The sequence below is a fragment of the Sminthopsis crassicaudata genome, chromosome 4 (assembly GCF_048593235.1).
Source record: "Sminthopsis crassicaudata isolate SCR6 chromosome 4, ASM4859323v1, whole genome shotgun sequence".
Lineage (NCBI taxonomy): Eukaryota > Metazoa > Chordata > Mammalia > Dasyuromorphia > Dasyuridae > Sminthopsis > Sminthopsis crassicaudata.
The window spans coordinates 10,758,007-10,775,357 of record NC_133620.1 but is presented as its reverse complement, the minus strand read 5'-3'; the positions used below and the strand labels follow the sequence as shown (position 1 = coordinate 10,775,357).

At 34.1% G+C, this 17,351-nt stretch overlaps 1 protein-coding gene across 8 annotated transcripts in view; it reads left to right on the top strand.

Moving 5' to 3' along the window:
* Positions 1 to 17,351, top strand: part of LEPR (leptin receptor) — a 130,558-nt gene that overhangs the window by 60,397 nt on the left and 52,810 nt on the right. For all 8 annotated transcript variants that reach the window (XM_074265725.1, XM_074265724.1, XM_074265726.1 and 5 more), the window contains 2 exons: positions 4,384 to 4,455; positions 14,270 to 14,599. In XM_074265725.1, coding sequence (XP_074121826.1) covers positions 4,416 to 4,455; positions 14,270 to 14,599 — 370 coding nt within the window. In that variant the 5' untranslated portion in view covers positions 4,384 to 4,415. The remainder of the gene's footprint in view (positions 1 to 4,383; positions 4,456 to 14,269; positions 14,600 to 17,351) is intronic.

Sequence of the window (17,351 nt, the reverse complement as noted above, 5' to 3'; positions counted from 1 at the left end):
CTCTGTCTAATTATACTCCTAAGTATCCTAATTCTTTCAGGGAGGTATGATCTAAGGAGAAATGTGTTTATTACTTTCCTGTCCTGTGCTCTGGTCTGTGAATTAAGCACTCTCTTCTGCTTTGAGTTTGTGACCAGTATCTGTTAGGATGGAGACGACAGCACGCAACAAGTATCCCTGCTGCTCCCCTGGGGCTTCAAACTCTGGTGTGCTAGTGTTCCTCCTCATCCTGCAACTGTGACTTAGGGCTATGACCTGGATCTAAATATGGGCAATACATTAGAACCCTGTCCATAGTGACAGCAAAAGAACCCTTGTAATCTTGTGACAAGTTTTATGACCCACTCACCATCTGTGGACTACGAGATCCAGAAGCAGGCCCTGTTGCTACATTTAAGACTTCCTCCTGGTTTGCTAGCTAGCAGGAGCACTGCTGCCTATGCTAGAGCAGCCTGGTGAAAGATACCTTTCTCTCACCTTTTAGGTTGTCTTGGGCTGGAAAACTATTTCTCCCTGTCTTTTTATGGGTTCTGTGGCTCCAGAATTTGTTTTGAGGCATTTTTAAAAGTTGTTTGAAGGGGGATTTCAGAGAGTTCAGACAAGTCCCTGCCCTTTCTCCTATATCTTGGCTCTGCCTCTATGTAAGATTTTTCTAGAAGAATTTCTGCATTTATTAAAATTATCCTTAAGAATATTATCAGGGAACAGGAAGGCTTTTGAAAGCAATATTCCATTATGGAAAATATCTTTGCCATCACAAAATTACCTGAAAAATATTGAGAACAGAAGAGTACACTTTATTGTCTGTAAACTATTAAAAAAACAGATTTGGTAGAATCAAATAAGTCTCTCCTACAAAAAAAAAAGTGCCCCCCCCCACATATATCAAAATTAAACAAATTCCTTGAAAGATATAATAGCAGAAACAACTTTGTACTTATGCTATCTGGTATTCATTTAATGCTTTGAAGTTCACAAAGAACTTTACAAATGTGATATTTTATGTTCATGATAACCTTGGATAGCAGATGCTATTATTGTGGCTTTTACAGGTAAAGAAATTAAAACAAAGAGAGATTAAGTGATTTCTCCAGACTCTCATAGCTAGAAAGTGTCTGAGGCTGGATTTGAACCTCAAGTCTTCCTGTTTTCAAGCTGAAGTTTTTCTTGGAGTGTGTCCTTCTCTCCCTCCAAATATTAAGCAGAAATATTAACAGAAAGGAGTCTATTTGCCAAAGGTATTTACACCTAATAGAGCAGATCCTATGGAGGACAAAAAGTAGATGAAGCTGGAGCTCATTTATGCATCATCTGCACATCCAGAAATGGATTAGATACTGCTTCCTTGTGTTCAAGCAGCACATATTCTAAGACAAAGTAGAACCAATCTGTCTTCTTTCTGGTCTGTATACCCCAAATATGTGTGTGGGTCTTTGAGATTCTTTTGGAGGGTCTACAATGCCCAAACTATTTTTATAATAAAATTAACCTCTTTAATTTCTACTCCAATAAATATTGATAAGAACTTACTATATGATGATAAATATTTAACAATCAGCTCTTCTAAAAAAAAAATACACCCAGCACACTTTTTACTTTAGTCTAGACTAACATTTTCTTTATCATGTTCTTTAGTTCAGAAAATCAACAAAACTCCAATTTGTATTCGGAAGTATAAATTCTTACACTGTAAATTTTAACAATTGGCTTTTGCAAGTTTTGGTGCCAGTAAAATCCTGCATATAAAGACAATAACATTTGTCACAATTATATTGCCTACTGTGTACCAGGCACAGAGCTAAGCATTTCATAAAAATTATCTCATTTGATTTTCACAATAATCTTGGGAGATAAGTGCTATTATTATTATTATTATTACCATTTTATAGATAAAGAAACTGAGGAAGGTCACACAACTGGTGATTAGTTGAGACTGAATTTGAACTCAGGTCTTCCTTACTACAGGGCCAATATTTTCTCTACTTTGATGCCTTAATCATTTTTTTTTTTTGCCTTAATCATTTTTAATCCTCAATCATTTTACAGAACATAAATGCATCTTGACATCAAAAAACTTGACAATTGCTATTCTAATCAACCTTATCTATAGAAGAGATAGTAGCTAGTGAGTATCATCTTACAAGGTGGCATTTATCAGATTTTCTCTATCCTTCCCAGGGACAAGTTAGGATGTTGGTGCAGAGGGCATCAACAATTTGTGTTTTTCTTGAAAGATCCTTATTCATCCATAATTTTTATTTTTATTTATGATTTTATTTAGCCTCAAACTAATTTTTCCCAGGAGTCAAGTCTATACTATTGCGCAGTTTGGACTCTTGGTCACGTTCAGGTTCGACTAAGATGTCCTTCCGAAATCCCAGTTGTCAGCTGCTGGGATTCTGTGATCTTTGTACATGCTATTCTATACCTTGTCTGAACCTGGTTTTCTAATACTATTTGCTTTTGAGCTCCTTCTCAGGCTTTAGCTCTAGGTAGACAAATGTTTGTTCGATACAGAAATGAAATTTTAATATCTCAGGGAAACTTAGTTATTTACCACTGATCCTTTAGGGAGAGATGACCTCAGAGGAGAAATTCATATTCCAATAGCAATGATAAGGGTTGATAATTTCCTGGAGTTTCCAGCATAAATTAGTATTTATACCTCCCCCAAAAGGAAAGTTAAGAAGAAGGGAAGAAATGGGTTAGAAATGAGTAAAAGATTGTGGAATGTACCTAGATTTCCTTCTAAAGATGCATATGTGCAGTGCAGTGCAATGGAAAAAGCTCTGGACCAAGAACCTACAGACCTCAGTTTTAGTTCCATTTCCATCCTTAACCATGTGACCTTGACAAGTTGCTAATATTCTCTGGACCTCAGTTTCCTTCCCTGTAAAATGAAGTGAGACTACATCAAGGAAGTTTAGATTTATTTCACAGAACTATCTTGTTGTTGTTGTTGTTGTTGTTGTTGTTGTTTTTAATGAGCAGATTTTGCTCTATCTTGAAGACAGAAGACCATTTTCTGTAATTACTGAAAAGAAGGTAAAGAAGGAAAAGTCTAAACTTAAGAATATTAACAAGATAATAAAAAGATTAATCAATACTTAGAATGAAATGAATGATTTGGGACCAGGTTTTCTGAGAAGAACAGAGTCAATTACTAACTCTTGAATCATTGAGGAGACTTTGATGGTGATATTGACCATAACCAAAATTTTATAAATAGTAATTTATTTTTGTTTATTATAACACATTTGCACAAACTATTTTGAACAAAAGAGCATCCACATTTGTACTGAGGATCAATGTTTTCATGGATCCCTTTGTCAATAAGGTGTTTTTCACTGAACAGAGTCATTATGGGTCATCAGGCCCAAAACTAGCTGTAATGTTTTCTGAACTCTGGTGCCTCAGGGTTTATGGGAAATATTTAATTATTTTGTCTTCAAAGAGCTTTTATTTTAATGAAAGTTGCCTTGAGAGGTTGTTCACAATAAGAATGGAGGTTAAGCTTGTGGAGTATAAAGACTGCCAAATTTTCCCCAACCCTACCAGGTTCAGCTTTGTCCTTGACACATGGTGGTAGCTTAACTGTATGTTGTTTGATTGATTGATTGATCAATACATGCTAATCATTACTCTATAAGTTTTATTTATATATTCCTTAGTTCCAATGTCTTTATTCTTCAGAGAATCCCCTTCATCTATAAACATAAATGTGTGTTTGTGTGTGCATACACACATATAGATAAATAGACAGATAGATAGATAGATAGATCAGTCTTAATTGAAACTTTAAAAATAGTTTGCTTTTAAGTTTATTTAAGTTTCTACTTGTAGCTTTCCTCATGGGAGTTATTTAACTTATTTTCCCCCATTAAACTATTAGTTCCTAAAATCATAATCTAAATTATTTTAGAAATGAATGTGTGCATTGCCATCTTGCCAGCATGATAACCTTGTGGATTTATAGCTGCTATAATGAAAATCAGAGACAGGAAATGAGCTGGGGAGGTGACCAATTGTATGTGAGGGCTGGAGATCTCCCAATACCATTCACAGTGTGAGATTGACTGTTCGATAGTTAATTAACACTGTGAGTATTTCCACTTAGTTAAAAATAGTCACTCTTCTATGAAATCTACTTTAGTTTGTTTTGCCATAAAAGAACTCAGAACACTGTTGATTATATGATTATTTAAAATTGTAAAAGGTAGTATGAGCAGTGGAATAGATTGGTGGTAGCCAATAATTGCATGTTACATAGGGGCCTTCTTCATGGAAGATAAAACTATACTGATAAACTCTGCTCTTTACTTTTTTAATATATAATTTTCTTAGTATAATTCTCTCTTTAAAGCTTTTTTTTTTCCATTTCAGATTAATTTTCCAGTCTCACATCTTAGAACAAGATGTTTTTTCAAAAATTCTTTGTGGCATTGCTCCAGTGGGGTAAGTTTGTTTTTTTGTTCTTAAACCATTATGAAACTCCTTAAATTATGAGAGATTTTGTCTCAAGAAATCTAACTGTAAATCTTTTTGCGTCAAAATTCAACAATTATGGATAACACCTCTCCTCAAGTTTCATGCATATCAAGTATATTGAATCCACAAAAGAGGGAAGACATATGTTTGAGGAAAAGAGAAAATTCCAAGTTGTGACTTGCTAAGGATCATATCTTATTTTTTAAAAATAATGTTATTGTGTCATTAATTTGAATTTAGAGATTTTAGTTTAGGGGATAGATCAATTATAGAATGTATTTAAAATATTGACTTTATACTTTTAGTATAACCCATATGTGTGGGACAATATTTATTTCATCCTTCCCTCATTCCATCCTGTTCTTCATTGTGTCAATATAATGTAGGTTTTCATATGAAACTGGAGGACATCTGATTAACAATTAGTCTTTTATTTCTTCTTCTTCTCACTCTGATTAGAATGTTATTGAAGTCTCTATATATGAATCTATCCACATTAAGGAAAAAAAAAAATCTGAGGAATAGTAGCTTAATGATGTCTTAACTTATGTGTGAATTGGATATGAGCTGGGCAGAACTGCTCAAAGAACTTAGATTCACTCTCTCTTTTGTAGTCACTGGAGTCCAGTGAGAGACAAAAGTCAAGATGTCCAGCAATGGCCCAGGATACAATGGGTGACCTGGTCCTTTCTAAATTAAGGTTTTTCCCAGGTCTCACTTTATCTGAGGCCACGCCTATTCTACATCTGAGGGCTTAGAGTAAAGTTGAGGCAAAAGATAGTTTAATTTACCATCACAAAGATACTGATCTGGAAGAGATGGCTTTCAGAATTTCTGGGTAGAATAGAAAAAAAAAAAAACAACAACAACAAAAAACTGCTATTTGTGCCCATTCTGAGTCATTTAAAATCTAAACAACTAATTAAAAATAAACCTAACAATAAGCCACTGAGGCTTGGGTAGCTTCTCCTGGCTATTCAATAAAGCCAGAGTGATTGGGGTTTCAAGGCAGAGTCAAGTAGCTTCACTTAAAACACAATAAGCTTTTCAAAGCTTGTCTTTTCAGAGCTTTATTTCAAGAAATCAAAATGAAAACTGCAGAACAAAAGTGAATTTTTCCAGTTTCTTTGAAAAGAAAACCTTAAGAATAAGTAAAAATAAAGAACAAGAAAGAAGAGGAGGAGAATGAGAAAAGGAAAAGAAAGAAGAGGAAGAGGAGAAGAAAAAAAGGAAGAGGAAGAAGAGGACAAAGAGGAGGAGGAGAACAAGAAGGAGGGACAGAAGGAAGAGAAAGAGGAAGAGAAGGAAGAGGAGAAGGAGAAGGAGAAAGAGAAGAAAAAAGAGGAGGAAGAAGAGAAAGAAGAGGAAGAGGAGGAAAAGGAGGAGGAGGAAAAAGAAGAATGGAGAAAAAGGAGGAGGAAGAAAAGGAAGAGGAGGAGAAGAGGAGGAGAAGGAGGAATTCCCAGTTTCTTGAATTGGTACTTTGATTCCCCAAGGGTCAATGACTACTACTCTCAGATAACAAGGTAAAGACAATGAAAACAAACATTCTCCCAATTCAGTTTACACTTTTGCACAAATACAGCTTCTATGGGAGGAGTTAAGTTTAAACTTAAACCACAATATTTATAGTGAAGCCTATTTTTCAAAATATTTGTAACCAGATTTAACTAATACCATCTTCTCTGGAAGTCCTTCCCCCTGTTCTTCCTGCTTGTTGTTCCTCCTTTTCAGAAAGGACCAATAATATCATGAGGGTGACGTCTTCCCTTATGCTTGAATTGGATATAAGTGGGGCAGAGCTACTTAGCATGTTCAGCTTCTCTTCTAGAGCCCACCAAAGTCCAGTGTCAAAATAAAGGTCAATTGTGCAAGAGAGGTAACAGCTATTCTGCTTGGCCCCTAAAGGAAGAAGCAGGAGTGAATACTGGGAAAGGGCACTGGAAAAATCTCACAATTATAACTATCCAAGGGATAATTGCCTGGAGAGATGGGAAGTGCCCTGTCATTAGAGGTCTTCAAACATGGGCTGGAGGACTACTTGTAGAACATACAGAAGAGTAGCTCTTATTTAAGTAGGGATTGGCAGAGTGACTGGAAGTTCCTTCCAATTCTGATTCTGTGACACTTTGTTCTGATTCTTTGCTCTCTTTAACTCAGACTGTCTGGCTTCATTCAACATTTACACTTTCATATGATATGGCCTTACATATAATTTCTCTCTAGAAAAAACTCCTTTGAAGACCTTTTTAAAAAAACTACCCTTAGAATTTATAGAGAGAAAATGAACCTATTTTTAAATCCTTTTTAGAGAAGTAATGGAGTGAATGATAAAGAGCTGGCCCTGGATTTTGGCAGAGTGGACTTAGATTCGGTTCTGCCTTTGATTTATATTGACTATATGACATTGGAAAAGTCATATATCCTTTCCATTATGACTGATACTTTGTGACCCTAGTTGTATACACATACACACACACACACACACACACATACACACACACACACACACACACATTCATCTATCCTCTCTCTCTGCCTCTGTCTCTGTCTTTATCTCTTTTTCTCTCTGTCTCTGTCTGAATCTCTCTCTTCCCTCTTCTCTTTCTCTGTCTTTATCTGACTCTGCCTGAATCTCTCTCTCTTTCTGCCTCTCTCTATCTATCTGTCTCTCCTCGTCTCTCCTCTCTCTGTCCCCTCTCTCCCTTTCTCTCTATTTTCTTTCCTTGTCTCCCCAAAGAAACTGGTAGAAGGAGTCACTTGAAGATCAAAATATCAAGAAGGGCCACCTGTAAGAAGGTGTTTTAGTTACCTTTTTGGTCTCCATATTGGAATATTCCTGGTTAAGAAGATATCAAATCCTTGGTCACATAGAATACTTATTTATTCATTCATTCATTTGTTTGTTTGTTAATTTTTATGAAGCTTTTTATTTCCAAAATACATACAAAGATAGTTTTCAACATTAATCCTTGCAAAACTATATATTCCAATTTTTTTTCTCTCCCTTTCCTCTACTCTCTCCTCTAGACAGCAAGTAATCCAATACATGTTAAACATGTGCGATTCTTTTTTTTTTTTTTTTCTTGCTGAGGCAATTGGGGCTAAGTGACTTGCCCAAGGTCACACAGCTAAGACATATAAGTGTCTGAGGTCAGATTTGAACTCAGGTCCTTCTGACTTCTATCCACTACTCCACCTAGCTGCCCCTATGCAATTCTTCTATATATATTTCCACAATTCTCTTGCTGCACAAGAAAACTCAGATCAAAAAGGAAAAAAAAAAAAAAAAAAAAAAAACAAGAACAAAAACAAAATGCAAGCAAACAACAACAACAACAAAGTAAAACATACATCGAATATTTAAAAGGAGAATATTGTGTCTAGTTGGATTGAGCAAAACTAATTCCATCTGAGGAATAAAACAGCATTTACTAAAGAAAACAAAATGACAATGTTGGACCTTCTTTTCTTTCTGATGAAGTTGATGAAGAACTCACTGTCCATTGTAGAATCAATCTCTTTATTGCATAACTACACTTTTCATCCCAGTTTCTTTTTCAAGGATGTGAGGTTAAAGTTCATTCCAATTGACTGCATCTTTCTATTAGGGTTGAAAAACTTAATTCAGCCAATGAGTCATGTTATATATTCTTTGTTTTGTTAAGCAAGAAAAAACCCAAAAAATCCTACATGATTACTCTTGAGATAGCAACTGATTAAAAAAAAATAATAAAAGTTGTTGGAAGAAAAAATGAATATTGCAGAAAGAGAATCATGGTAGGATTTTACTTTTAATAAAAGGCCTAAACTAACTGTTTGTCCATTCAGATTTAATATGCTGAATTTGTCATATGCCATTAATTTGCTAATGTGCTTTTAATGAGTTATATTGTTAAGTTTTTTTGTAATAGTGATTTTTTTCTAATCTCTAATATCTCATATTCATTGAGCTCTTTTTAATTCTGTTTTCTTCCTATGTAGAGATAAAACAGGATGATCCAGAACTAATTATCCAAACAAAGGTTTTGTAAAAAGTGATTTCAAAAATGATTTTTTAAAAACTTTGAAGTATACATCCTTATTTTCCCTCTGGAGCCACTCTTGGAGTGAGCAGATTATGTCCTCAGGGAGCCTGGACTTTAATGAGAAAGGTTCCTCTTCTCCTACTCTTTCTTGATTAAATCAGAAGTTTGGGCAGAAGTAGAAAGGTACTCAACATCCACAGCAGCTTAGATCTAGGTTGGCTGTTTATTTTTTCTACACAAAAGAAATGTTTAACACACACACACACACACACACACACACACACAGAGAGAGACATGGTCTACAAATGGCATTCATTGAAGACAAAAGAGGATAAAGTTACTTTTCACTACTATTATATTCTCTCAAGAAGCTGAGACTTAACACATTAAGACATGGCTGCTGACTAGACATTTTCCATTTTGCTCCAGTTCTACAGTCTAAATCATTCCCTTCAGGTCCAATCTCCTTGCAGACCTGGGCAGAAGGTCATCATTTCACTTTGGGGGATGTCCCCTCTGATTCACAAGCTCTCTAAGCCATTAGGCAGCTTAAAATACAGGCTGATTCCTTGAATCTACAAGGCTGATTCCAAGGCTGATTATTCCCATTCTGAGATTATTGTTGGGTGTCCATTTGCTATTAACTGCTTTGTTTGGTTTTGACTCCACCTTTAACATGAGCTTCTCTTCCACCCCCAAGAAGCTCATTATCCAGAAACTGCTATAGATTGCTTCAGCTCTGATACTTTCACTTCATCAGTAGCCTCAAGATTCCCAGAGAGCTCTTCATTTGTCATTAACTGCTCCTCTGGGTTTTGACACTATGGTTACCATCATGCCCTGAAACTAAGTATTCTCTGGTACTTTCCCTCCCTTTTCATCTTACTTTTGTGTATTGTCTACTTTGCCTTTTAGATTGTAAGCTCCCTGGAGGCAAGAACAATCTTTCTTTTTCTTATTTATATTTTCAGCACTCAGCACAAAATCAGGCACTTAGTAGGTAGTTAACAAGTGTTTGTTGTATTAAATTTACTTTTACTAGGGAAGAAAATGCAAAATAAAAAAGGCAAGTGGGAACCTCTAGGCCCAAGTTCTTTGTAGATTGAATACCTACCATTGTATCTACTTAGGCAATCTCCATATCTTCCATTAAAAGTCTAACAAGATGTTGCAGTTGTGAACTAATCCAACCATTCTGGTGAGCAATTTAGAATTAGTCGAAAAAGCTATCAAACTATTCATACCATTTGATCCAGCAGTATCTCTTCTAGGCCTGTATCCCAAAGAGATCTTAAAGGCGGGAAAGGGATCCACACATGCAAAAATGTTTGTGGCAGCCCTTTTTATAATGGCAAAAAATTGAAAACTGAGTGGATACCCATCAATTGGGGAATGGCTGAATAAATGATGGTACATGAATGTTATGGAATATTATTGCTCTATAAGAAATGATCAGGGGTATGATTTTAGAAAGACTTGGAGAGATTTACATGAACTAAAGCGAAGTGAGTAGAAACAAGAGAACATTATATACAGCAACAATAACATTATAAGATGATCAGTTCTGATGGATGTGGCTCTTTTCAACAATGAAATGATTCAAAGCAGTTCCAATGATCATGTGATGAAGAGAGCCATCTGCACCCAGAGAGAGAGCTGTGGCTATGAGTATGGATCACAACATAGCAGTTTCACTCTTTTTGTTGTTTGCTTGCATTTTGTTTTCTTTCTCATTTTTTCCCCCTTTTTGATCTCATTTTTCTTGTTCAGCATGATAATTGTATAAATATGTATACATTGTATACATACATGTATAAATAAAAGTTTAAAAAGTCTGTACCCAGAGAGAGAGAGCTGTGGCTATGAGTATGGATCACAACAGAGCAGTTTCACTCTTTTTGTTGTTTGCTTCCAATTTGTTTTCTTTCTCATTTTTTTCCCTTTTTGATCTCATTTTTCTTGTTCATAATGATAATTGTATAAATATGTATACATTGTATACACACACGTATAAATAAAAGTTAAAAAAGAAAAAAAAAAGTCCAGCTAGAAAAACCTGTTGGCCATACAGGACATTCAAAAGAAGAGGGAGAACTTTTAAAACATATTCTATTCCTCTCCTACTGCAATCACAGGTTTAAGGAACTAACGAGGGGATTATTGGCCATCCCAAAATGCCAAGTTCTTTAGCATGGAATTAGTCAAGCATCTGTAGTATATGTGCCCATGGGGTATCATCCCTCTTACAATCAAAACATATAGATAGAAATCTGTGAAGTGTGTCCAAAGCAGATGCAAAAGAATTGATGGAGAAGTCGGTAGCATCTGATGGAGAAAAGGGGAAGATGACCAAGAAAAGTCTCGGGTAGAAGATGATGTTTGGACTGAGTTTTAAAGGAAAGTAAAGCTTTGAAGAGGCTGAAATAAGAAAGGAGTCCATCCCTCACATGAAGAACAGCCAGTGAAGTGGTAAAGTGATAGAAGTAAGACTATCATTTTGAGGAAGAGCAAACAAATCAATATGACTGAATTCTAGTGCACATGGAAGGGAGTAATGAATGAGAAAGAAAGGAAAAAAGGCTAAAATGGAAGAGCTTCAAATGCCAAGGAGAGGAGTTTTCACTATAAGTAATAGCTTTTTGAATATGTGAGGATGTATAAAAGATGATTATAACTGTACTTTCAAAAATTCCTTTAGCTTATATGCAGGTAGTTAGCATGGGAAGAGACAAAGCAGAGACTAATTAGGAGGCCAGTGTGATAGTCCAATCAAAAGGAAGTCATGTCTGACCTAGGGTGATGGAAGTCTGAGTGGAGGGAAACCAACATAGATGAGGGATGTTGTCAAGGAAGAAATGCCAAGACTTGACAAAATATTGAACATGTGCGTGAAGAGTAAGAGGTCACTGTAGCTAAAAGGATAGTAATGAATTCCATATTAAAAGCGAAGTTCTGAAGAGATGTGAGTTTTGAGTAAGTCAATGATTTCTATTTTGGATATATTGAGTTTAAGATGCTTATGAAACATCTAGTTTGACAAACTCATTAGGCAGCTGGTGATACAGTACTAAATTTCCAGGAAGAGAATGGGGATGGTTATATGGAACTGGAAGTCATTTATGGAGAGATAATAATTGAATTCCTGGAGCTGATGAAGGTGATAAAAATAGAGGGAAAAGCAAATTGGGTTTAGGAAAGAGTAGTAGGGGCATCCCCATAATTAATAGACATAAAATTGATATAGGAATGGAAAGATAGGTAAGAGGAGAACCAGGAGATAATAATGTTATAAAAAAACCAAGAAAAAGAGAGGGCCATAAGAAAGAGGTCAGGGATGATGAACACTGAGAAAAGACAATCAAATATGGCAGTTAAGAGATCATTGGTATCTTAGGGGAGATTAGTTTTTTTTTTTTAATTTTATTTTAAATTTATGTAATAAAATAAGAATTTTTATATCAATAAAATAAATGATTTTATATGAAACTGTAAATCTATACACAACCTGTTATTTCTTTTGAAAATACAACAAAATTTTCATGTAAATTTCTTTTTCTCTTCCCTTTTCCCACTGCTTGCTCTAGAGAAGGCCATTATTAGACCCAAATGGATACCCACACACATACCCCACAGACATATGTCTATATGTATGTGTATATAAATAAACATATATATATATATATATATATATATATATATATATATATATATATATATAAGTTCCTTTTCTTTTCCCCTAATAATCTTTGGAAATAGATGAAGTAGTAGTATTGCTAGATCAAAGGGTATGTATAGTTTAATAACTCGGCATAATTCCAGATTTCTCTCCAAAAAGGATGGATCATTTCACAATTTCATCAAGAATGAATTTATATCCCAATTTATCCACATCTTCTCCAACATTCATTACTTTCCCTTCTATCATTTTAGTCAATCTGGTTGGTAAATGTAAAATGATATCTCAAGTTTTTTTTTTTAATCTTCATTTTTAAATCAATAATGATTTATAGCATTTTATATGATTATGTTATTTTGATTTCTTCATGTCCTTGAACCATTTATCATATGGGGAATGACTCATATTATTATATATTTGACATTGTTCTTTATATATTTTAGATGTGAGACCTTTATCTAATAAAAGATAAATCCTCTCCCCATCCCTGCAAATTTTCTGCTTTCCGTCTGATCTTGGTTTTATTTATTTTATTTGTTAAAAAAACAAAACAAAACTTTTTTTTTACTTAATGGAATTGAAATTATCAGCTTTATACCTAATTTTGCCTTCTATCTCTTGTTTTTCATAAGTTGTTCTCCTATCCATAGTGCTGATCATAACATGTTCCACATTGTTCTAATTTTCTTGGAAAATCTATTTAGATCATGTATCCATTTTGCCTGTATCTTGGTACATAGTGTGAGATATTAGTCCATACCCAGTTTCTGCCATACTGTTTTCTAGTTTTCTCAATGATTTTTTTTTACCTAATAATGAATTCCTATTCCCAAATCTTTGTCTTCACACTTGTCACATACAAGGTTATTATGTTTATTTGCTGCTGTAAGTTTTATATCTACTCTATTATATTGATGTACATTTGTTTCTTAGTAATACCAGATAGTTTTGCCTTATAATACCAGATAGTTTTGCCTTATAATACAGTTTAATATTTGGTATTGCTAACATACTATTCTTGGTACCCCTGCCTTTTTTCTCTCACATCAGCTAAGGCATGACAAATTCTACTCTGACCCTGAATTTTAAATCTGTGTGTATCTCTCATTTTTAAATGTGTTTCTTGTAAAGAACATATTGTTGGATTTTGATTTTTAATTCATTATGCTGTTTCCATTTTTGAGGTAAGTTAATTCCATTCACACTCAAAGTTATGATTGCTATTTGTGAATTTTCTTTCATCTTATTTTTAATATATTCCTCCTCAGCCTTTCTTTTTACCCCATCATTCTTACCTTATCTTCTCCCTTTACCCTCTTATAGCTTATTATGCCCTTCCCTCTAAAAGTCCCTCCCTTATCTATTTACCCCACCCTCCTAATCTTAGTCAATACACTCTAAGAAATCATTGGTAATTTAGGGTAGAGTAGTTTCAATTGGAGCTAGATTATAAAGGATCAAAAAATGGGTAAGGGAAAACAAAATGGAGATAAGGAATGTAGAGACACTTTTTTAGGAGTTTGGCTGAGAAATGGAGAAGAAATATAGTATGAGAGATTATGGAAATGGTGGGGTCTTTTAAGGATGGAAAGGATCTCTATATATTTGGAGACAATGGAGAGGAAACCAGTAGATAAAGCTAAAACTTCTTTCTCCAAGTTATTAAAAGATATCTGTCTTAATTATCAATGATTTTTTGATAGAATCATATTTGATATTTTTCTAGCATGGTAGTAACCTCTCAGGATTTTTTTTCTTTTTGGCATATCTTTCGGGAATTCCATACCATGATTGGGCTTCCTGGAGTATGTTGGAAAGATCTCCTGTGTTGAATTTATGGGACAATAGCACACAAAAGTTACATGAGTTGAGCAGGCATTGATGAGATCATGGATCTACTGGTGAATTTGAGTTAGATAGAGTTATGGTGTGTGTAATGCTTACTAAAGAGTCGCTTGACTGAAACTTTGAAAGCTTTAAGAATAATTTTTCAACTTTCTACTATCATCAAATTTCTACATGTAACATAGCCAAATGCTCCACTGCTTTCTAATTTGCTTTTTTTCTGTCTTCATAGATTTTGTGCGAATGATAATTGCATATGACATGGCATATCAAATTCCTCCATGGAATTTCATACTCTCCTGTTTGCCATCAAACAAAACTGCTGACTTCCATTGGCCTTCAGGAGTCTTCAAGAACAGTTCTGTCTTCAACAGAGATGATCAAAGGGCTGACAACAACTTTCGTTCACTTGATTCACACCCTTCAGAATTTGCATCAACAGAAAGTTTCTACTGTTGCCTTTGGAGTCAAAATGATAAAAATTCATCCAGGTGTGCAAACAGTACAGAAAGGAAGACATCTGTTTCTTCATCAGCATTCACCCAAGTTCTTCAGCAAAGAGGTAGATTTTTAAAGTTCTAGATAACCTATTTTTTGAATTTTTAAAAATTTTGACAGTTTTTTGGAACATTTTAATAGTTGTTTTTAATTTGACAATTTACTGTTCAATAAATCTGAATGGGATAGATAAAAAGATGTTCTCCCAATTAAAATTTTTGTATGAATAAAAGAAAACTATTTTTACATTAATAGTTTCAAATTGCCAAAGTCAGCAATTGTTGTATTAAGAAGAAAATAATGAGTGTCTATTTTCCCCCTTTAGTTCTATTCCTTTATGAAATGAGCTATTTAATTTAATTAAGACAGGGGTAGATTCTTCTTAGAATAGAAAGTTATTTTTAAAATTAATTTAATAAAACAACAAATAATAACAATATTTACAGCTCATTTATATATAATGTTTACAAAACTTTGATGCAACTCTGAAGTAGGTTGTGTAAATTTTTTATAGCTTAGGAAACTGAAGCTCAATGATATAGAAATGACTTGTCTATGCTATTATGAGTAGTAAATGTTTTTCTTACCATTGTACAGAATAGTAGAGTTTTAGAATGTGCATGAAAACACATAAAGTCAATTAAATTTATTATCAAAGCAGATAGTAATCTTAAGTGGTTAAAGTTTTATCTGTCCTAAAAATATCTGTTTACATGATTCTTACCTATTAATTCTTACCTGGCACAAAGTTATTGCTTAATAAATAATTCTTGATTAATTCTGTTACCGCTTGCTTCCATCACCATTACTAAATTATTTAGGGAGCACCCTGTGTGTCAACATTAATCTTTTTAGATGGCACTTTTCCTCCTTGATCAAAACTCAATTTTCTTTGTGTCTTCAAAATTTTATGTGTTTTCATTTTTTTCTCAATAATATTTTGTTTTTTCCAAATACATGTAAAGATGTAATATTAGGGAAACTGAGGAAAGGAGAGCCTGATTTAATTTTAAAGTGGAGAGTTAATAAGCTAGCTGACTGATGGGACTACCATCCAAAGCATTTTTTGCAGAGTAACTGGTGCACAGAGTTTATATAGGATTGTAACTAGCAAAGCAAGCAGGTGATAATAGAAACAAAAAAGAATCCAGTTAGTAATTTCCATACTTATCATTACCCAGCTGTTATACAAGAAAAAAATTGTTTTTCATAGCCTAAAGCAGTAATAGGATGCATACAATGGTGGGAATGAGCATAAGGGGACTTTTTAGTGTCAGTAATTTCTTTTTGAAACAATTGGAATTAAGTGACTTGTCCAGAATTACATACCTAGTAAATGTCTAATGCTGGATTTGAATACAGGTTTTCTAGCTCTGTCCTATATTCCCTGGACCATCTAGCGATTCTTTAGAATAAGTTACAAAGAAGGCTCACATTGATAGAGGGAATTCCTCATGGGGATCTCTGAATACTGCTTTAGCTTCACAAATTCAAAAAAAGACAAAGAGAACAAAAAATAATATTGTTACTCATGCATACTAATAAATGATGATTACAAAAGTGGGTGATAGTGAAGAGATCACGGTTCCTGGTGCAGAATAAGCCCTTTACATTTCTGTACTCAGTCATGTGTAAGATAAGATGGTTCCTGGATTACTGTGGGGATCTAATGAGTGTATATAAAAAATGTTATAAACCTTTAATCTCTAATTAGTATTATCAAGCATATTTAAAGTTTGAATAGCTAAGTAACTTTTTTATTTATTTTAAATTTTTAAATTTTTAAAATTTTATAATTATAACTTTTTTTTTGACAGTACATATGCATGGGTAATTTTTTTTTTTTTTACAATATTATCCCTTGCACTCACTTCTGTTCTGATTTTTCTCTTTCTTCCCTCTACCCCTTCCCCTAGATGGCAAGCAGTCTTATACATGTTAAACATGTGTTATAATATATCCTAGATACAATATGTGTGCAAAACCAAAATTCTTGTTGCACAGGAAGAATTGGATTCAGAAAGCAAAAATAACCTGGGAAGAAAGACAAAAATGCAAACAGTTTATACTCATTTCCCAGTGTTCCTTCTCTGGGTGTGGCTGATTCTGTCCATCATTGATCAACTGGAAGTGAATCGGATCTTCTCTTTGCTGAAGATATCCACTTCCATCCTCATACAGTATTGTTATTGAAGTGTATAATGATCTCCTGGTTTTGCTCATTTTACTCAGCATCAGTTCCTATAAATTTCTCCAAGCCTCTCTGTATTCGTCCTGCTGGTCATTTCTTACAGAACAATAATATTCCATAACATTCATATACCACAATTTACCCAACCATTCTCCAATGGATGGGCATCCATTCTAGCCACTACAAAAAGGGCTGCCACAAACATTTTGGCACATACAGGTCCCTTTTCCTTCTTTAGTATTTCTTTGGGATGTAAGTCCACTAGTTAGCTAAGTAACTTTTAAGTCTGATGAAAATCTCTGAAAATATGATGCAAGTAGAACTTATCTCTAAAGTAATAAATAGTACCTCGCAGGTACTATTACTTACTTGTTATGTACTTATTAATGTACTGTTATGTTATGGGCCAGAACTCTGTACTTGAAACAAGGATTCTTACAAGGTGTTAAATCAGTGGAATTGATAAGACAATGGTTATCTAGTTTAGCATGGTGATTAATAGTTCTCTAGTTCAGTACATGAACTTAGTACTTAATATAGTTCTACAAGATAGACACTTATTCTACAATTTTTATACCTATGATGATGTAATTATAGTAGAGTATATAAGAAGCCAACAAGGACA